Source organism: Vespula vulgaris, chromosome 8 (assembly GCF_905475345.1).
Source record: "Vespula vulgaris chromosome 8, iyVesVulg1.1, whole genome shotgun sequence".
Classification (NCBI taxonomy): Eukaryota; Metazoa; Arthropoda; class Insecta; order Hymenoptera; family Vespidae; genus Vespula; species Vespula vulgaris.
Genome location: NC_066593.1, coordinates 1,605,256 through 1,628,860, shown reverse-complemented (window position 1 = coordinate 1,628,860; position 23,605 = coordinate 1,605,256). Strand labels below are relative to the sequence as shown.

Genomic DNA, 23,605 nt, shown 5'->3' with positions numbered 1-23,605 from the left:
GTAGTCGTTGTCCCGACACGATTTACTTCGTCTCGTCCAGAGGATCGTTCTAACCGAAGAACTAAACGATTCGAGACGAGCGTAACAAAAATAAAAAGAATGAAAAAGGATTCTCTCGTTTAAAACATGCCTCGGAAAGTGCCAGACGTCGGAAACTATCTCTCTCTCTCTCTCTATATATATATATATATATATATATATATATATATATATATATGTATATCTCCATTCGCTGCTAAGTAGGTGTTGGTACAATCGTGCTTTTTAGTCAGCTTTAATCTTTATAAACGACTTCGTGCGTATTCGAAGATGAATAGTTAGGTAAGTACTTATTTATGTACTCATCGAAAATACATAGTTTACGACTTAATCGAGCGCACGATTTTATATCACTCTCCATGTGTAGACATTAGAAAGTTTACTTTTATCGTTTAGTTTAATTTAGTTTCGTTTAATTTAGTTTAGTTCAATTCCGTTTCGTCTCGTTTCGTTTCGATGCGAATGCTTGATCGATTATTATCTTAATCATACTCGAAATAAATTTTCGACTTTCTTGAAATTCGATTATCCTTGTTAATTTAGATATAATATCAGTTATATTTGTGGAAGAACGTTATACGTGTAAAAGTTAATCGACCAAACATATGTCCGACAAACTATATTGCGAAAGATTGGTTTTTCGTAAATGTAACTCGTGTAACAGATGTCTTATCCCCTCCATTTACCTTCCACCCCCTCCATGATTCTATAAACGCATCGTTATAGAAAGTATGTCGAGCATAGTCTTCGATGAGACGATTCTAATGTAACGCCGAATCGACAAGCGTTAAGAACGGAAGCGTACGTAAATATACAATATATACATATATATATATGTATGTATGTGTGTATGTGTGTATATATCGTTTCGTCGAGACTTTCGATTCTTGTGTATCCAATACCTGTCCAATCTGATTATCGTTAGGGTATGCACTACGCGTTATTGCTTAGATCGTAGCGCGAGATGTTATCCGGAGACGTTAATCCGCATCAACGACTCGAAAGCTCTAACTTCTCGCTACAACACGGTATACTCTGGTTCTTTTTTCTTTTTTTACTTTTTTAATATTTTTTTATATATATTTCCTTCTCTTCTTTTTCCTTTTTCTTTTCTTTTTTCTCTCTCTTTCTCTTTTTTTTATTAACGAATAAAGTCTAAAGTTCGAATCGACATGTGATTCGAATTATTTAATTATAACGAATAATCATACATGTACATATATTCTTTTTATTTATATAATTGAATAGATTATATAGTTTAATTATATTCTATTCGTATCGGATTGTCGAAGAAATAATCGACGAATTTTATCATTAAGATGATATTAGTAGATGATAGGTCAAATGCTCCGATTATTTTACAGTCGACCACATAAATTATGTATAAAATAATAATTATTTATAACACACACACACACACATAAATTGATTTATCGTTACGTTTAACGATATACTTTTTCTATCCGTCTCTTAACTTTCAATCGTGGCAATTCTTTTTTTCCTTTTTTCTTTTATTCCTTTTAATGAACTCGATTAATAAACGATTAATAATTCCAAGTGTTGACGGTGCAAAAGAGTTTGGTTGTCCTCGAACACTTGAGATATTTTACGAGGTGTCACGGTTGACAAAAGAAATTACGTAAGCCGATTGTCATCCTGACGAGCGTAGAACGACGACGGACGACGTACGATGGACAACGGACGTCAGACTATGACCATTTGGATTTTGCAATTGCACTGGTGGCTCTTGGAGTATTTCTCTGGAGACATTGTTTATGGCACGAGCACCTCTCGCTGACCCCTTCCGTTACATTACACCCGACCGAGTGTTTTCGCCACGCTCGAACGGTAATTCCGTCGTTGTTTTCCGAGGTCGAGGTCAGAGGATTTGTAAGTGAGTAATAAAGGATATAAAGCACGATTCTAAAGAATTCTTCATTGTATTATTGATTATACAATTAAATATAACGCGAATTTAATTGTATTAATATATATAAAATATAAGGAACGCTTTGGAGTTATTACATTTTTTTTTTTATGTCCGTCTTTCACTTTTTATCTTTTTAATTGTATCAATTATACAATTAAATATAATACGAATGTAATTGTATTAATATATAAAATGTAAGGAACGCTTGGAGTTACTACGTTTTTTCTTTTTTTTTTTTACGTTCGTTTTTTATTTCTTATTTTTTTTATTTTGTCAATAGATCTCGCGAAACAATATCTCATTTTTTAGTAAGAATATATTTCGAGGCTTCTGTTCTTGAAAAAGAGAGAAGTTTCTTTCTTCTTTTTTTCTTTTATTTTTTTTTTCATTTTTTTTTTTTTTTTTAATCGAACACGCGCTAATAAAGAAAACAACGAGATCGTCCTGGTGATCGGATCATTAAGATCGTTCGAAGTTATTCAATGGAGAAAGTAATCGACGATGAGAATTAAACGACGACGACAACGACGACAACGACGACGACGACGACGACGACGACGACGAACATCCGAGAACGTGGTACAAGGTGGATCGAAACGAAAAGAACGACCTTCGGCCAAGCGATTTCTTACGATCGTTGACGTAACGATCGATCGATCCTTGGATCGTTCTACGGTATTGCACACTGGCTATGTTTAAACGAGCGATCGTAGTCGTTAAGGAAGGTAGGAACTTTTGACCTTTTTTTTCTTTTTTTTTTCTTCGCCTTCCAACGATTTCATTTGTAAACATATGGTACTTATATAGGTATTCAGAGAGACAGGTTGAAAAATAATATATGAATCACGTTTCTACGAAAGGAGATATTATAGTTGCGTGTGCGAAATGATCGAAAAAAAAAGAAAAAAGAGGAAAAATGCATGAGCCAGCGGCCATATTTAAAAGTAAAATATTCGTCAAATATCTTTCGTTGATTGATAAAAAATTAATATCGTCCTTAATTCGATATATATATATATATATATATATATTAATAAATAACATTAATAAAAATTAATTAATAAAAATGAATAATCGATATCTTTCGTTTGTTATTCGCACGAGTATAATTTACGAATATAAAAAAAAAAAAAGAAAAGAAACCAAGCCGGTTATCCTTTGTAAAATTTCGCAATGGAGATTAGATTGCGCGAGTTTAGCAAGGCCGTATTAAGAACGTCTTCCCGTGGAAAGACTCTTGTCGGGAGAGAGGAGATGATACGTCACGTTAATCGATTATACGAATTATCATATTGCGTTGGCAATATGTACGTGGGGTACGACGTAATCATTAGTTAACCGTAGATCTATTATTATTATTATTATTATCATTATCATCATCATTATCATCATCATCATCATCATCAGCATCGACGTTATCATTATTATTTATAAACGTTACAAATGATTGTTTCTCTATTCTTCCATAATAGGATCGTCCCTTGCGAAAGAATTTTCAGGTTTTAAAAGATACGTCTGTCTTTAGATATCATCTCGAATCGCGTATATCGTTCACTCGAGCATATATCATCGTGTAGATACAACGTATATAAAAATTGATATAGATGAATCGTAGACGAGTAATCGGCGTTTACGAAGAAGCGTACGGTGCTGACGTTGCGGAATCATTTGATAATCGTTGATGATTTGTTACATTTTTTCGAAAAGAAATTTAATGTCAGAGAGAGAGAGAGAAAGAGAGAGAAAGAGAGAGAGAGAGGAAAATATATATACAAAAAGAGAGAGAGAAAGAGAGAACGAGTTGACCAAAAGAAAGAAAGAAAGGAAGGAAGGAAGAAACGAAGGAAAGAGAAAGAGAGAGAATAAGAGAGGAATCGCGAGAGAGTGGAGGAGAGGGCCCTAGAAGCTCTGAAAACCAGTCTACGTGTCGCGACGCGCGAGAGGTCTGACCGCTCTTGACCCTCGGGCTCCGGGAGGCTGGAATTTATCGTCGAAGGACTCACCGTAGGCACACACGGCTGCCGCTCTATCCAAGGTCCGTCGAATCCCAAAGATGCGCCGACTGTGAGAGGAGAGAGAGGTCCCCACAGCTTTTTCGACCGATCCTAACAACTTTTATTCGATGAGAGTTGAGACTCGCACAGGTGGATAAGACATCCAGTTTTGGTCCAATCGAATATCGTGTAACTTTGTTCCTTTTGAAACTTAAAAATTCGAAGAGAGAGAAAGATGTATATACGTGTGTGTGTGTGTGTGTGTGTGTGTGTGTATACGCGTGTGTGTGTAAAAAGGAAGAAAGAGATAAAGGATCTCTCTTTCTCTGTTTCTTTTTTCTTTTCTCTCTTTCTCTCTTTTTTGTTTTATGTTGTCTTTTTTATTCCTTTCACAGACGAGAAGAAATGTTTTCTTATCTTCTCTCTCCTCTCTCTCTCTCTCTCTCTTTCTTTCTCTCTGTTTCCGTTTGTCCGTTCTTCTATCTTTCTCGTTCTCTCTTCCTTCAGCACTGATATTCGTGGCACAACAGGTGAAGATCAAGCACCCGCGGAAAAACAAAAAAGAAATATATTCGTAGGAATATTAACGAAGTAGGAGTAGTAGATGTCCGCTCCGTTCTATTTCTATCTTTTTTTTCCTTCTCTCCTTGACGTTCTTTTCTTGATTTTCGTTCGTTCGTTCGTTTTTCGTCCGTTTGTTTAAACAACGACGAGCAACAATCACGATAAGGGATACGAAAGGAAACGAACGAGAAATAAAACGATAATGACGATAAAAGAAAAGAATAATAATAATAATGATAATAATAATAATAATAATAATAATAATTACAATGATTATAATAAAAAAAAAAAAATGATAACGTAGATCCCTTAGTAGACGCGTGTCGCGTTACCACAACGAGTCGTCGATCGCGAAACGTCGAACCAGAAGAAGAAGAAGAAGAAGAAGAAGTAGAAGAAGAAGTAGAAGAAGAAGAAGAAGAAGAAGTAGAAGAAAAAAAGAAGGATCGAAAAGAAGGAAAAAAAAAAGAACAAGAAAGAAGAAATCAAAAGAAGACGAAAAAAAAGAAGAAGTAGTGGTAGTAAACTAGAAGTAGCAGAGTGTAGTAGTAGTAGAATAGTAGTAGTAGAGTAGTAGTAGTAGTAGTAGTAGTAGTAGGTAGAAGTAGAAGAAGAAGAAAGGATATAGAGAAAACGGGACGACAGGTGCAACGGGTGCAGCTGGCCCGGTCGTCGGCTTCGTACTGAAAGGGGCGCCTCGACGCCACTAACGCCGTCGTCGTTGCCGCCGTCGCACCGCGGCGACGGGACGAGAACGGAGAAGGGGAAAGGGGTAGAACGGGAAGGGGAGGAGTAGGGGTAGAGGTGGGGAACGGGGAACGTGGAAACTGGCTTCGACATTGGCGTGAAACTCGACGTATTATTTTTGAATTCGTTCGATTCGATTTATCTAACGAATCGATTCTACTGTTCGCTGGGATCTCTACGCCATTGCATTTTACGTTGCTCCTGCTCCTGCCACCACAAGTTCTCCCCACCATCGTTCTAGGAGGCTCGGGCCAACCACGTTTTCCCCTCCATTCTCCATTCGACTTTCCCCTCCTCTTCTCGTCCTCGTCCTCCTCCTTCTCCTTCTCCTCTTTCCCTACTCCTCCTCCTTTTCCTCCTCCTCCTCCTCTTCGTCCTCCTCTGGTCCACCTCTTCGGCCTCCTCTTCCACCTCGTCTCTCCTTCTCTTTCTCTCTCTCTCTCTCTCTCTCTCTCTCTCTCTTTCTCTCTCTCCTTTAACCGTAGAACGACGCAGCACCGGCATACCGGCACGCTGGATATTCCAGCACTTCGTACCCGGTCCTCGATGGAGATGATGCTGGGCGGGTTCCTCGCGTTCCGGTAGGTCGGTGCCGGCCGGAGAACCGGACCGACTGCAAAAACGATTATGTTTCGTCCAAAGAAAGAGAGAAAGAGAGAGAGAATATCTCTCTTGGTAAGAATCGTGGAGATGGGGCATACTTCTTTCAAGCTTTCAAAAGTAACACGAAACTTGTCCTCCTACCTTCCCTCTCCATCTCAACACCCCCACCTGTATCTCCGAATTCTCTATTTTCGTATTCTATAAATATATATATATGTATATATATATTTTCTTTTGTCTACTTTTATTTTCTTTCTTTCTTTTTTTTTTTTTGTAATATTCCTCTTTCTATACTTCTTATCTCGATATTTAGAAAGATAAAATGAATGATTATGAAAGGTCACATCTTACGCGTACGTGCGTACGTGCGTATGTATAAAAAGGGATGCTCGAAAATTAGATCGATCGGATTAATGTACCCTATTGATGGAAAGACCTCTTTCTTCGTTTGAATAAATGGATTTCTTTTTTTTTTTTTTTTTGGAATTAGACATCTTTGGACGATTGGTTGTGCGAGAGAGAAAAGATAGAAATCTAAATCTATCGTGTAGCATTATTCTTCGGAAACACGTAATTCGAAAACTCGTTTGTCTATAAATGGATAGATAACGATTGTATAGTTCGATGAGAAAGAAAAGTCAATGAGATAAGAAACGTGACAGCTGCGTTGGCAGACAGAACATATCCGTTTTACTTCTCTCTCTCTCTCTCTTTTTTCTTCTTTTCTTTTCTTCCTTTCTCCTCTTCGGTCAATTTTCGAGGGGCTTGCATTTTTCCAACGAAATAGAGGGGTGAGATGAGATCGTCGAGCTCGTCACGGAAGATGGAATATCCGTGCAAATCCGTGTAGGGTAGGATAGCGTAGGATAAAATAGAGTAGGGTAAAATAGGGTAGGGGTTGCCGGACGGATTAAAATACTGTCGCAATTTTTAACATCGGATACCGTGCAAAAGCGTTCGTTCGTATCAGGATACAAGCAATTTCCATAACGTGAAATTACGTTCTCTCTCTCTCTGTGTATCTCTCTATCTCTTTCTCTTTTTCAACTTTTATTTATTAACGCAATAACATTAAAACCGATAAAGGTAATTACTTTCCGTTGTCGCCTAAGCTTTTTTATCTTGGAAACTTTTCTTTTCTTCGTAATCGTTGTCAAAGATAAAATAAAAAAGAAAAAAAAGAGAGAGGGGGGGGGGGGGAGGGGAGAAGAAAATAAAACAAAACAAAAGAAAAAAAGAAGAAAAAAAAACGAGTTGGAGAATTTATGTCATTGGCATATCGATACCGTTACATTCGATACACTAGTATCTCTCTCGGCGATATAAAAGACAAAAATAATTTCCGGCTTTGCGTAATAACTCGTCTTGAGAAAAGAAAGAGAAAGAAAGAAAGAGATAGAGAGAGAGAGAGAGAGAGAGAGAGAGAGAAGGAGAAAAAGAGAAAGAGATTGCACCTTGTATCGGTGATCGCGTAATCGCGTTAATAGTCGCATTAATTAGACACATACGAACCCGACCGTCCAACTTTCCGTATTTCTAAATATAAACGAGGCGATTTAAACGAGTCTGGTTAAGGAATCATGCACTCTCTAACATACATACTTAGTTAGCTGCGTAGGAGCTTATATTCGGTGCCCATAGCCAACAGGATCAGAACGTAACAAAGCAAACAGGACGAGAAGAAGAAGAAGAAGAAAAAGAAGAAAAGGAAGAAAAGGAAAAAGAAGAAGAAGAAGAAGAAGAAGAAGAAGAAGAAGGTGATGGCAAAGGTGGTTTAAGGAGGAAAAAGAGGATAAGGAGGATGAAGAGAAAGGAGGAGATGAAAAGGACAGAGAAAGAGACAGGAGCAACGAGTCGAGTTCGCTATTCCAATGTTCCTAGAACATACGACACACTCACATATACACGTACACAAATGTACATACACGGAAAGAGACATGTACACGTAGATCCGCTCATATAGAAAGTGAAATATCATAAACAAAAGGTTACCGTGCCTGAAATTATTACTCTCGAGGCACCTGGAAAGTTTACGATTTTCGTGCTCCGTGGCACCTCCATAACAATATCGATTTATCGCCTAGTTGCACTTGTTTGTTCGACGACGCACGCTTCGCGTATTCTGACGCCGTGCATACACACACACACACATTCATATATATATATATACTTATATATACTTATATGCGTTCGAGTGTATTACTTAGAAAGATTTCAAATACTTACACGTGTATATACGTATGTCTGTATATATAGATATATTTATATATACTTGTGAGCTGGACCAATCGCCACCGCTCGCGATTTCACGACTCGTCGATTCTCTCAGAAATTACACGCGTGAACCACGCAATGTTAAGAGTCGAGTATCCTTCTCTCTTCCTTTCATTCTTTCGTTCTTTCGTTCGTTCTTTCATTTCTTTTCCTTCCTTCCTTTCTTTCTCTCTTTCTTTCTTTCTTTCTTTCTTTCTTTCTTTCTTTCTTTCTGTCTTTCTCTCTTTCTCTTTCTACTCTCCGTCTACTCTCTCGTGCGAACGACTTTCCTTCAAATCGGTGAGACGTTTTACGTGCCGTCGGTTGACATTTACAGTGAAATCCTGACCAGCGGCCGAAGCTGGTTACCATTCGCTTCGATGATGTCTTAAGGATCTACGGTACTCGCGTTTGGAACCTGTTTCTCGTGTTCCTGGTTCACCGTATATATACGTATATACATTTACATATATATATATATATGTATATAGGTGTATACATATATACATATGTCTGTCTTCTTTTTATATTTATTATTCGTTTATATTTGTATAAATACTAGATAAATTATGTATTTACATTACGTACATCTGCCGGTATTATAAACGGTATTACTCATTCTACGATAGAAATATAAATAGAATAGGAAACAGATATTTGATATTACATTTTAGATTCGTTTCTTTGTGATGTACCGTTTTTTTTTTTATTTTTCTCTCTTTTTTCCTTTCTTTTTTTTACGAATACGATACCGAGAAGAGGGGATTATCCTTTTTGATACTTTTTGATGAGAAATAACTGGAACATAAATCCTCGGCTAGACGAAGTAATAATATTGTTGCTTCCGAGCTACTAACTTAATTATGTAGTTAGTTACGTGTGTGCGTGCGTGCGTGTGTACTTGTTACACGTGTTATATTTGCGAGTACGCGAACGAACGTGTGTAATAACGGGAATCAGCTGAGTAAACGTGTCTGTTTCATCGACCAAGACAATACCGATGTAACAATGTTTAACGAACTTAGAAATGTATTATTTATTTTCGTTAATTAATTAGATATGTTAAATTTTGTATCAGGTGGGGGATAAATGTGCAAAGAAATTTTCGCCGATTTATTTTTTCAATAATATGTTTACGTACATACATACGTACATGTGTATATATATATATATATATATATATATATATATATATATATACATATTATATCATATATACATACATTATATATATTTATAAAACGTGATAATTGATTTCATAATTTATAGCGATACGTGTAAAAAGAGTCTCTTCATTTTTTTTCCTCTTTTCTTTTCTCTCTCTCTCTCTCTTTAGGCAACTCACAGTAAAAGAATATTTTAAAACGAGGTTACAGACTTCCTTTTATTTACACTGACGATTGTTCTACTACCGAAACGTTTCGTTGTAGATAACTGTGAGAAAAATTAACATAAGTGGCAGCAGGAACTATGGAAAGAGAACAGAGGCCAAAGAAATGTTTAATATGCATAAGAAAGATGATTATCTAGGTCTCGCTTTTGACTAGACCATATTCCTCGATAACCGAAATAATACGTTAAATAATACGATAATACGATATACCTTAGTAGTAACAACATGATAAAACGATCTTCGAAAGATATGACATTACGAGTTGAACAATTGAACGATCTTAAATATTTCTATTCGTCCTTCGATTTGTCGTTGAATTATACTCTCTCTTTCTCTCTCTCTCTCTCTCTCCCTATCTATCTATCTATCTATCTATCTATCTATCTATCTATCTATCTATCTCTCCATCGTTTTATTCCCGTGAACGTTCACCGTGCCTTTTTCACATTTTTCAGATGCCACACGCATCGCTATACAGGAGCAAACTATAAATAAACGTTCGAAGCGGACATACCTATTTGTATTTGCATACTTGATCTCCCCGTATCGTTCTAGCTAGCGAGAGAGAAAAGAAACAAAAATCGGGGTTGAAGGGATATGGGGGGAAGGGTGGAGATTGGGAGGGAAGGAGGTGGTGGAGATTGGGCGAGGGGCGAGGTCTCCGATCGCGGAATGAGTTAATAAACAATGTAATTATTGTACTCGTAAAGCTACGTAGTAGGTAGGTAGGTAGGTAGGTAGGTAGGTAGGTAGGTAGGTAGGTAGGTAGGTAGGTAGGTAGGTAGGTAGTACCCCCCCTCCCTTCGACTAAAACATTACTTCTCCTTGTTTCTATAGGCATTTACGCGTGTATCAGACAGATCGTTATAACTACTTACTTCGTCGTCTTAGTTGTTGTCGTTGTGGTGGTGAGTTTTATAGTCGACTCGCCTTGGAAAGGTAATTCAGATCGAGATAGGAGAGTGTTCGATGTTCGAACGAACGGCATGCGTCTCTCTGTCTCTCTCTCTCTCTCTCTCTCTATCTTTTTCTGACTCTGTTACTGTCTCTTTCTTTCTCTCTGTCTATCTGTCTGTCTGTCTGTCTGTCTGTCTGGATCTGCGAATTTACAAACGACTGACAAATTCTTCAAATATTCGCGTATAATTTTTCTTTTTGTTCTTTTCTATTTCTCTTCTTTTTTCTTTCTCTCTCTCTCTCTCTCTCTTTTTCTTTTTTTTTTGTATACACTAGACGTTATACCATAGTTAAGCTAAGAACAAGATCTTTTTAACGGGTCATTTAACGACTTTGTAATAATAACTGTTAGTATTATCGTCGATTATTCAAATCGTTCGCAATCGTTTCTCGATGATAATAATAATCGTTAACAATCGTTCCAAAGTTTTCTCTCGTTTATGGATAATTTCGATTTGTTCGTGTTTAAGAGACATTTTTTATGCGGTCGTCCTTCTTCTATTCAGTTGTTTGAAAAGAAGGATAAGAGAGGAAAGAAAAAAAGGAAGAAGAAAATAAGAAAAAAAATTAAAAGAAAATACGAGGACGTACCGCGTTCTCTCTTACTTACGTGAATTTCGATAAATCGTTTACACGTACTACTTACATATGTCGGTTATACATACCTGACTGACTTAGGTACATACAAATATGTATGTATATTCTTAACAAGTTGGTAAGAAAGAAAGAAGTGTTAAACTTTTTTTTTTTCTTTTTTTCTTTTTCTCCCATCACCCTCCAATCACATAATCGAACTGTGCGAAATTACAGACACACTTCTTAAAGAACGATATAACGAGAAACAATCCATTTTATAAAAGCATTAAGTCGTATGTAAGTATAATAGATACATAGTCGACGAATAAATACTAGAGTGAAGTATGTCGTTATGTCAGCTCGCAATTATAACGCGAACGACTAGATATATGTACACATACATATATACATATATTTAGAATTGCGCGATCGTGCGTGGAAACTGGACGTAATAAGTAATCGGCATAAGTGTCGGTTGATCCAAAGCGATGGTAGAACCAAAGTGTTATCGTAGAGGTAGAATGTTATTATATAAAAAAAAAAAAAATAAAAAATAAATTAATTATGAACATTAGTTCGATCGTTCAATCACGATTACAATGGATACTTGCAATCTAACATACGATACGTTGGTAAATCGATCAACGTTTATTTTTCTATGGATCGATCGATCGATCGAAGATCGAAGAAGATGAAGAAGAAAAAAAAAAGACTTCAAATCTTATCGTTGCTACTTTTGTAGATTCGAACGAAGAAAAGGAAATAAATTTTCTTCTTTTTTCTTTTTTTGTTTTCTACAAGTTCAACGCGATGATTCGTTGACAGCCATAAAAGAACATAACGATGTCAAGATACGCGGTATGCAAATATTGTGTGTGTGTGTGTGTGCATGTAAAAGATACATGCAAAGTTATAATACTGCTACTCGATATATTATGCACGCGGAATGCGTTTTACGCGTCTATTTGATCAGAGTGCGTTGACTAGGCCTCAGGGCTTCAGCGCCTTCGGTCGTAGCACTTAGCTCGTACTTACGAGTCTCTTACGTTGGTTAGGTTCGTGCCATTTATATGTGAACAACCGAAGAAGTCGCAAACCACCCAACATAGAAAGACACATAACGTTGTCTATATTTTATAGACTTAGTGATAGGTAATATATTTAGATCGAGAAAGAGCCTTAGAAAATTGTAAGGATCTTGTTCTCTCGTTCGAATGGATCGAACACTCGATATAGCTTTTATAATCGATAAAGGTTACCACCATCATATATATATATATATGTACCAATGGTGTCTCTAAGTGTGGTGGCAACAGACATAACTCGAGTTTTCTATATCGTTATAGAATCGACTAACGATTATCAATACGATATATCCATATATTTTCTTATTCTTTTGATTTGCGAACAAAATATATATATATATCTTGTAAATAATATTATATATATAATCTTATATATATATAATCCTATATATATAAGATTGATATTATATTATTTTAAAATATATTAAAAAGAAAGAAAAAGATTTTCTATATCATTATAGAACCGACTAACGATTATCAATACGATATATCCATATATTTTCTTATTCTTTTAATTTGCGAACAAAAAATATATATATATCTTATAAATAATATATATATATATAATCTTATATATACAATTCTATATATATATATAAGATTGATATTATATTATTCTAAAATATATTAAAAAAAAAGAAAGATCGATCCTAAAAAAAGAATTAATATATTATCGATCATTTTCAACTACGAATTTCTATTTAAGTCTTTATCATCGACTTAGTTTCGGAACATTGAAGATTATCTTTGAAAAATGTATTCCATTCCTCGTATGTATGATTTATTCGTGAAACTTTTATATCCTACTGAGATACCTATCCAAGGGTAAAAACGTTCCAAAGAGAAAAGACGTCTCGCGACTTAAAGGGTTTTATATTCTCTCTGACTTTTTGCCAAACGTTCGACGTAGTCTCCTTATAAATTTATATTTGCAATGAAAAAAAAAAAAAAAGACCAATGTAAATCAATCGGATCTATAACCTGTTATATAACCCACGTTGGTTACGTTATCGTAATAATTTTATGATTTCTTTGAGAAGAGTCCTTGACTAAAGACGACGAGGGCTTTTAAATGGTTAGAACCAGTACCGTATTGATTATTCGCATTAAAGTAATAATTTGCGACGTCGTAACTATTTTGGAATTTTTCTTTCGATGCCCACGCAAGAAACTCTCGATAAGCAAGAAACATCTTTCTCTCTCTCTCTCTCTCTCATTCACTCACTCACTCACTCACTCACTAACTCTTTTTCTTTGAAGAATATCAGGATCCTGTTCTATTCGTTATAAGAAAAATTCTTTATTCCGTTTTCCGGGTATCCTTTCCTTCAAGGACTCTCTCATTCTTTCTTTTAGCTTCTTTAACGCGTGTACGCGTGGAAGCTTATACGGTTGTATGCGTGTATAGGTTTTAATAGCGAAGAACAACCCCGTACGAGAGAGTAAATGATCGTCTAAGGTAGTAAAGAAACACCGGCAGATTAATTGTTAAATTCCTAAAGATAATGCGACCAGTTTCGCAACTATTTTATAACGGCGGTGGGAGGGGGAGGGCAGGAGGGGTAGATGAAAATTGCATTCCTATAAAAGTTGATTAAAAAAAGAAATAAATAAATAAATAAAGAAAGAAAGAAAAAAAAAGAAAAACTCATCGAGTCGTAAGCTTCTTTCTTCATTTCGTTCGAGAATATATAATTGATACTTAATCGGATGTATCTATAAATAATTATAGCTTTTGTTTACTCGTTTTTGTTTTCTTCTCCATCTTTTTTTATTCATTCATTTATTTATTTATTTATTTATTATTTATTTTTTCGTATTTCCAAATCATCATTATATGTCATTAATAATTACGCCGAGACATCTCTGTACGTATTTAGAATTGTTCTCTTTTTATTCGGTTTTCCTATTTCTTTTTTCGTTATTTTCAAATCCGTGAAAAGAAAGGAAAGAAGAAGTAAGAGAAAATGAGAAAAAGAAAAGATGCAAATTTCGGCGTTGTAATATCTCGCGATGTAATAATAATAGTGTATGATAGATCATATATCGATGGATCGTAAAATAAACACATATACTTTCGATCGAAGAAAATCCGCGTAATTCATAGAGCGGAAAAGTCGTATAGTTTGCTTTCGCATTGAATAAGCGACGTCGATGGTCGTCGTCATCGTCGTCTACTACTACTAATATTGCTACTAGACTAGTACTACTAGTAGTACTACTACTACTACTACTACGTAACGATCAAACGTCGATTATAAATTCTTTCAGATCCGATCGGAATAAACATTAATATTGAGTAATGATGGTCGTTGCAGGTGGCCTGTCGGACTCTGTGTCGAAACGCGAGGAAGAAAGAAAAGGAAAAGAAAATACAAGGGGGGGAAAAAGAGAAAAGGACAGGGAAAAGAAAAAGAAAAAGAAAAAGAAAAAGAAAAAGAAAAATAGAGCAAAAGGTAATGTTTGCCGATCGACGCCGTTAATTGGACGTGTCGAGAGCTAAAACCCCTGAGGCCTCATACTTGCATTTGTTCGACACGCGATGTCGATATTCTAAAGCTTCGTTCCATGAAAAAATTATCTATTGAGAAATCTATTTCATTTATAATTAATAATAATTGTTATAATTAATAATTATATTGATTATAATAATATATTAATTACATTGCATATGTAATCGTAATAATAATTAGTATTACTAGTTTTACTACTTATTATTACTAGTTATTATCTTTCTTTTTCTTTCTTTTCTTTTCTTTTCTTTAATTCGCGATTCACAAATCTCACGTTAGTATTATTTTTCTTTTTCGCGTATGATCGAATTTCTGTGCGCAAGCGATTAAATAATTTTTTCTTTCTTTCTTTTTTATTTATTTATTTATTTATTTAGTCGATTCGATCGAAAGGAAGAAATAAAAAAATGAATAAGAAAAAAAAATGTTCTTTAAAAGGAAATCTCTTTAAGATATTGCAATAGTGGATATTGTCTTGCCTTAGTAAGAAAGTCCTCGTGGTGAGCACGGTTGCGTGATCTATACTCTAAATTACATTACTACTACTCTAAGATAGATAGATAGATAGATAGATAAATAGATAGATAGATAGATAGATATCAAGAGAAAGGAAGAGAGAGAGAGAGAGAGAGAAAGAAAGTGGTAAAGTTATGCCATCGCAAATCCCACGGCCGCTTTTATTTTAAAACGTACTACTAGTAATCCGAAAAATATGTTATACACATACGTGTATACATACATACATAGACAAACACATACAATGTCTAACTGTTCTTATCCTTAATTATTGTTGTAACGGTAGTAGGTAAGAGAGTCTGATACCTTTGTACGTGAAACTACGTCGATCGTCGTCGTCGTCGTCGTCGTCGTCGTAACATTCTATTATTATCTTGAAGACACGCGATCGAAATTGTACATGACTAAGTAAGATCAACTTTTAATGTTACGTTTACTAGGGAAACAAGCAGTGTCTTTTGTTTTTTTCTTTTTTTTATTTTTTGATTGCATAAATATATATAATGAATATATCTAATGACAAAAAAAATTGGAGATATATATATATATATAAAGTAATATATGAAAAAATATATAAAAAATATAGATTATAAAAGAAAAAACAGAGGAAAGATTGCATATAAGGAAGTTATGATTTTTTTTTTTATCGAGTTATATCGTGGATTAATTATCGCAACATCGAAATTTGTAGTATTTTTTGATCGAATAAAATGTATTTAAAAATATAAAATATCGAAAATTTCGATATCATTTGTCCGATCAATTCGATACTATTAATCTCGTGAAAATTAATTTAACGTTTAAACGCATACGTTTCGATAAAATTTATCGAAATAAAGAATAATTCTCGATCACTTTCGCAGATCCTCGTGAATGGTTTAATCAAATTCCAAAAGTTTCGATGTCAGACATATTTATTTTACTTACAGTTAGGCGACTGAGAGATGAATTTTTTCATCTTTCTCCTTTCTATTTTCTCGATTTTACCGACTTTATCATTTACATGTAATACATGTATGAGCCGTTTATTTTGAAAGTGACCCGTCCATTTTTAAAAAAAAAAAAAAAGTCAAGTTAACGTTTATAGTACTTACGTGATTTTATTCTACGTGATTTTATTTTATTTATCTTTTTTTATAGTTTAAAAAAATAGACTAGCCACTTTCAAAACAAACGACTCACATATACACGCATATATATATATATATATATATACACATGTATACATATAATATTATATATATATATAATATTATATATACATAGGAAAAGCATCTAATTTACTTTGGTAACTTTTAAGACGTACCACTATACATTGCACGTTCATCACAGGCACTTTCTAAACGCACGGATATACGGATAATCCAGCGCTAATGAAGCTATCTCTTTGGAGAGACCGAGGACGGGAGGTTCGGCGATCTCGACGTAAAAGTTAGTTAAACTCGCTCTTACGATCGGACCGAAAGGCATGCTAATTAAGAGACGAGGTCACCTACATTGACAGGGAGACAACCCGTGCCCGGTGAAACGCAAGTTACCATTCCAATATGGTGTTTTTCATTGAACGAGGTAGGTGTTTCTATGATTATCGTTGTAAACAAATTTACAAGGTTATAACGTTTGATTGTAAAAACAATTCGTTCCTTTTTCTTTTTCTCTTTACGTTAACAATTTTTCTGAAATATATAGAAGTAATCTCGAGAATTATATAGAAATCAATTGATTGTCGTCGTTGTTGTTGAAAAAAAAAAAAAAAATTATGTACATGTATTGCTTTTCTCTTCTTTTATTTTTTTATTATTTTTTATTTTTTTTTTTTTTTTATTTTTTTACTAGACGACACGATTTCGAATTGTCGTTATATTTCGATATATCGAATAATAACCGAGCAAAAAAATGGAGACAATTTTAATTATCGAGCCGAACGACGGTTACGATCGAGAGTGATCGTGATCGACTCCATAGGCGGAAATCGTTAATTAAATAGCCGATTAAACGAACGCATACGGCAATAGAAGGTGCAATTAGTCCGTTCGCGAATATAACGGTAATTCGCGTATACCCGTTTAATCGTCATTGATTGCGTTCGACGATTAAACGGCGAATCGATTATAACGTTTACGCGTTCGATCGATAGGTAACTACCTATTATTTATCAACGAAATAGGAAAAGAAGGAGATTAGAAGAAGAAAAATTACATTTTTTAATTATTATTACTAGACGAGGATTGATATTTTCTTTTTTTTCTTATCTTTGTCATCGACAAAAGTGTTATATAAAGTAAAGAGAAAAATGTTTAGAAAACAAATTATTTTATTTCGTTCTTTCTCTTCTTTCTTCTTTTTTTCTTTTTTAACGATACAAGTGAGTGGAATTTTTAATGATATCTTCGTTATAAAACAAATCTGACAATTTCTTTTTTTTGTCTATTTATAAAAGTTGAAGGAAATTTTTCTATCAGATTACAACCTTTTTTTTTCTTTTTTTTTTTCATTCAATTCTTCCCAACCCAACGGGATATATTCTTATCGTATATAAAATAACAATTTTCTTACAATTGTCTCGATCGTATAAAGAATGTTCTTCTTACGTTCGTCACCGGGACTTTACGATGCAAAAGAGAGAGAGAGAGAGAGAGAGAGAGAGAGAGAGAGAGAGAGAGAGAGAGAGAGAGAGAGAGAGAAAAGAAACAAGAAAACAAGTGCAACTTGATAATAAGAATATTATTAACCTTCGAAATAAAACAAATTACGAAATTGTCAAGTCTTAGAGTAGTGGGACATCGTACACAAAAAAAAAGAAAAGAAGAAAAGAAAAGAAAAGAAAAGAAAAGAAAAAAAAGAAAAAAAAATCAGGTTCGACGGGAGGCATTAACGATGAATCTCTCGCATGATCTCGCGAACGCACGTCGTGATCGTTACGAAGAGGGCTCGAGGGCACGGGACCCGTTTGATCGAGAAAATAATAAACGAGGGGAAAGTCCGGACGAGTTATCCTTCACGGCGCACGATTATACCTCGGCAAGACTCCCACGTTTCTAAGTACTACCATGTATAAGTATGTATATGTTATATACGTACATATGTACGTATATGAGTAACACTTACATTTACGTTTAGAAACATAAGTACGCGTATATACGCATACGTTTACTCGTATACATATTTACGTATATATGAATGTACTATATATATATATATATATATATGTAGTTTACGTATATATGTATGTATATATGTATGAAGTGTATGGAACATATATATTTGTATGTATGTACATATGTACGTAGAGAAGGGCTATGGTGTGGATTCTTTTGGATTTTACGGCCGTTTGACATTATCCCGTGGCCCCGTGTGTTATGCACCGACACCGTCGATCTTCACGTCGTCGTCGACGACGACGACGACAACGACGACGAAGACGACGACGACGACAATGTGAGAATGACAAAGACGTGAATTTCCTGGACGAGAAAGAAAGCTTCTTTTTTTTTTTTAGTCTTTTTTTTCTTCTTTTTGTTTCTCTTCTTCTCCTACTTCTTCTTCTTCTATGCAACTCGCGTAACATCGTTTCGCCATATTGTCATTCTTTTTTCTTTTCCTCAGTTCTTTTTTTTATTTTTTTTTTTTATTTTTTTTTGTTCTTTTTCTTTTCTTCTCTTTCGCTCTTTCTTTTTCGTTTTCCTTCTTCCTTCGAGACCCCGTCCTTTGCTTTTCCGGGTTTTTTTTCCTCGAGCTGTCTTTGTTCACTTATTTACTTATTTGTTTACTTACTTTGTTAGTCATTTTTCACTTTCGTCCAATGAACGTGATAAAGAATAGTTTTCTTATTCTTTTCTCTTGTTTTTTCCTTTTTTGTTCGGAAGATTTAATTAGCGATTGATAATCGTGATGGTATGTATGTAGATCGAACAACGTAAAGAAATTTTATTGATATATAAATCGGATAGAGAATTCTATTAAAAATGGATAATTAGATAAGAATTGTAGAAGGTATATTTCATCGAAAACATATTTTCTAGCTTAACATAAAAGACACTTACCTCCAGAGAAGAAAACATTTTATTAAACAAACCAAATAAAAATCCAAAATGATATTTATTAAAACTTGACAAATATAATTTCATCGTTCGGAAAACAAAGACAGAAAAAAAAAAGAAAAAAGAAAAGAAAAAGGAAATTGTATGAAACCTAACAAATGAAAATTCGAGATAATATTTCGTAAGAATTCAAATATTAGAAGGAGAAGTGAGAAATAAATGTTTCCAGTATAAAATGTAATAAGACTAACAATAAGATAGACAGACGAAGATAGAGAGATAAAGATAGAGAGATAGTCAGACAGACAGACAAAGAGAGAGACAGAGACAGAGACAGAGAGACAGAGAGAGAGAGAGAGAGAGAGAGAGAGAGAGAGGAGAATATAGCATAGTCGATGACATTCCTTTCTACGAGGTACGTGAGAATGGGCTGTGTCATCCAGGTTGGAATGCATTTCAGGGTAATGTCACAGTCTCTAAGGGGGAATCGGGTTGGACCCAATGCTCATACTCGCACGATTATGCTTACATCCGTGTGTTCTCCTTCCAAGTAGAGAGATAACTACGTGCATTCTAGCGAATATAGCGCTAACCTCATCTCGTCTTCTTCTTCTTCTTCTTCTTCTACTTTTTCTTTTTATTATTATTATTATTCTCATTCTTATTCTTATTTTTATTCTCATTCTTATTCTTATTTTTATTCTTATTCTTCTTTCACGGAGACTAAGAGGTATGCGGATCGTGGATCGAGATACCAAACGAAACGGCATGGCGTACCTTACGTGGCTTACGGGCCCACGCTGGTCCCGAGTCGACGATTCTCGATCTTGGATTCAGCATCTCGAAGAACTTTGCTACTTCAAAGAAAAAGAGAGAGAAAGAACGAGAGAGAGAGAGAGAGAGAGAGACAGAGAGATAAAGAATACGCGTATTTTACCTGCGAATTAGAATTCGAACTTTACAAACCCTTTTGCTAGCATCCTATATTCCGTTTTACTCGATAAAGGATAGAGGGAAGAGTTTCTATTCTTGGAATATATACTACGTTTCAATCTGTCGACTTTTAATCTGTCCACTTTGTTTAAATCTCGTTAAACATCTTTATCGTTTGATTTCGATTCGTTTAATCATTTTGATAACAATCACGTAGCTTTTTAATACGTACGCGATTTATTTTTAACTTTACGAAATAGTACGTTTTATCTTTATTACGATATAAGAAAATAATGGCACGCGTTAAATGGAGAGGTTGATTCTTTGAAAGAGAGCGAGAGAGAGAGAGAGAATAGTTAAAGAAGTGGTTAAAGAAGTTATCCGACAGTGAGCCGGGCTATAAACGTTTGGTTTGAACTTAATGTAGCTCTCAGAGGAGTTTAAATTCGACGCTTATCGTTCTATGACTTCTTCAGCGCTTTTCTCTCTCTCTCTCTCTCTCTCTCTCACTCTCTCTCTCTCTCACTCTCTTTCTCTCTATCTCTTTCATTCTTTCATACCACGAGCGCGATCTTAACGGCACTGTACTCTCACATAATTTTCTTCTTTACACGCTTTTAAAGGTGAAAACAACGAAGTAGAATCTCCGACACAGTATAGATACTTCAATCGTATTACTATTTGTAGAAATACAGTTACCCTTCAAAATCGTAATTATCTTTACGAACGTTTAAAATTGATTACGATTATTAAGAAAAAAAAAAAAGAGAGAGAGAGAGAGAGAAAAAAAGAAAGAAAGAAAAAGGAGAAGAAAAAATAAGAAACAAGAAGGAAATACGAAGTGAGATTAATTAAATCTCACTTATATATAATAACAATAATTTTTCTTATCGTTTAAACGAAATAAGAACATTTAGAAGCTCGTGGCCGGTCTATTATTTATCTATCTTTATTATATTACATTTTTATTATTACGTTACATCTTGTTTTTTTTTTTTTTTTATTATTATCAAATCTTTATTATTAGTTTAGAAATTGAAGATAAACGTTACAGCGAGCACCGGTTAATCTTATAATCGAGTATTATTATTATAATCGTTAATCCTTCGTTATATCCGATAAAAAAAGAGGGAAAAAGAAAAGAAAAGAAAAAATAATAAGTTAAAACGTATTTGTACATTAGTAATTTTTTTTCTTCTTCTTCTTCTTCTTATTATTTTTTTTTTTTTTTTTTTACAAACAATTGTTCCATCGATGTCAAAGAATACGTCGATTATCGTTCTCGACACAAAGTTCAAAAGAATCGAGGTTAATCTTAGATATTGAATAGAATATGGAGCGTCGGATTATCCATTAAAATTTTTCGATCATGTTTCTCCTCGTTATCTTCTTATCTATTACGGATATGAACGATATGTGAGAAAACGTCGTAATAAACGTAACGGCGTATTGTGTGCGCGTGTATCGTATAGGAATAATTAGGTATATTCTATGTATGTACACGAACGCGCACACACATATATATATATATGTATGTGCGTACGTATGTATATAGATCTTATGTATATATGTATGTATATACGGTACATATACATACATATATCGGTACCGCAAAAGCAAATTATACGGATTTGCAAACAACGATATGGCGTGGCTAGTTATATTTCTCACGCTCGACGCAGTTACGGGTTTGTGTCAGTTATGGACAAGGTTCGAGTACGATTTTAGAATACAACGACAATGGAGAGCGATGATTTTGTACGATTCATTATCTTATTTCGAACGTTTCTCTATCCTACAATGTGAACGTTTAAGAATTACGACCCGTGAGAAAATTTTCTTTCTTCGAAATCACCAATCTCTTTCTATCTATTTCGTTATGGAAATAATAACTGAAACGAATATCAAGAGGATCTATGGGATACTAGAAAAAAATCTGATCTTTATTTTTCTTTCTTTCTTTTTTTTCTCTCTCTCTCTTTTTCCCCATTCTTTCTGTTCCCTTACTTACTGGATCTCTTTAACTAGAGAGTCGTGATAGACTGTGGGAATCGTTCGAACGTCCAGATCGTTGAGTCTTGATACTAGTCGCTCGATTAGGTTCCACTGATGTTTTAGACTGATCACTCGCGTGAGAAAAAGAGAGATATAGATAGAGATAGTGATGGAGATAGAAAGGAAGGATTAGACGAGGAAAGAAATCGGTAGCGTTTCTAACGAGACATCGTGCTTTGTCAGGATCGAATTTCTGATTGAGACAACAAGGATATACTTCGACTTTCTTTAATAAAATAGAAAACACGAAGAAAAAGACAATGGATAAATAAAAATAACAACAGTATCACCATCATCACCATCGATGACAACAGTAACGAAGACGACGACGATATAAGAGGATTTCTGCGAAAGAAGAAAAAAAAAAGAAAAAGAAAGGAAAAGGAAAAGGAAAAGGAAAAAGAAAAAGAAAAAGAAAATGAAAAGGAAAAAGAGAAAAAACATGTGGAATGTGTTGTGGCTTGGCACAAAGGAGAAAGCTAATTAGCAAAGTCTAATTAGTTAAGACCACGCTTTCGCAACGTAGGATTTTTCGAGGTGTTAACGTGTCCTGGCATCTCTTATGAGGAGGATGATGATGATAATGATGATGATGATGATGAGGAGGAGGAGGAGGAGGAGGAGGGAGACTCGTGGTGTATGCCAAATCTGTAACTCGATCGTCCTCAACTCGTGAGACATTTTTGATGTCAAGGAGAAACTCTCTTTCTAACGTTTGTTAAATTAGATTAGTCGCATACTAGGATAGTCGATTGTCTTCTAAAACGAAAGCCAAGCGATTAAGACGTTACGTCTATACAAAGAGAGAGAGAGAGAGAGAGAGAGAGAGAGAGAGAGAGATATGGAAAGGGTAGAATGATTTATTAATCCTTTGGCTCGTAAACTCTTTACCGTATCGAGGCAGAGATCGATACGGTTTATATCGTTGGAATTAAAGTTAATTAATTATCGATTAATTCGTAAGACTTTACTCTTTGTTGAGTTGTCCCTTTAAAAAAATTCTTTCTTTTTTTTTTCTTTATTTCCTAATCCCGTTGAAAATCGTTTGTGATCGTTAACGCGCAATTGATGTAAATACTCGTCGGTGATTTCGATAATTATTAACGACGATAGATCGAATCTTTCTTCTCTCGTTAGTGATTTATTTAGGAAACAAAACGTAACGAGATAAGAAAAAAGAAATAAAAAGAGAGGGGTATCGATCGAAATGAAGAAATTGCGAGAGAGGTAAGAGGATGCAAGAGAAGTGTGATTTAATAAAAAAAAAGAAAAAAAGAAAAAAACATGGGAAGATAAGAAAATAAAAAATAGAATATACAAAAGGAAGAGGAAAATGATAACGTTTGCGAGATATTGTATCGCGAGAATTCATTTTTGTAAATTAATCGAGCGAAGCGCGAAGTTCTC

The 23,605-nt window shown here is 34.6% G+C and overlaps 2 protein-coding genes across 9 annotated transcripts in view; one reads left to right on the top strand and one right to left on the bottom strand.

Moving 5' to 3' along the window:
• Nucleotides 1-5,221, bottom strand: part of LOC127065466 (storkhead-box protein 2) — a 79,448-nt gene extending 74,227 nt beyond the window's left edge. For 3 of the 4 annotated variants that reach the window (XM_050997841.1, XM_050997839.1, XM_050997842.1), the window contains exon 1: nucleotides 3,973-4,784. The gene's annotated coding sequence lies outside the window, so the exon portion shown is untranslated. The other variant, XM_050997840.1, reaches the window with a different exon arrangement.
• LOC127065470 (CCR4-NOT transcription complex subunit 6-like) overlaps nucleotides 1-23,605 on the top strand; it is a 519,140-nt gene that overhangs the window by 74,526 nt on the left and 421,009 nt on the right. For 3 of the 5 annotated variants that reach the window (XM_050997848.1, XM_050997851.1, XM_050997854.1), the window contains 2 exons: nucleotides 14,460-14,597; nucleotides 16,503-16,739. In XM_050997848.1, the coding sequence (XP_050853805.1) occupies nucleotides 16,718-16,739 (22 nt within the window). In that variant the 5' untranslated portion in view covers nucleotides 14,460-14,597; nucleotides 16,503-16,717. The remainder of the gene's footprint in view (nucleotides 1-14,459; nucleotides 14,598-16,502; nucleotides 16,740-23,605) is intronic. The other 2 variants (XM_050997849.1, XM_050997850.1) reach the window with 1 other exon arrangement.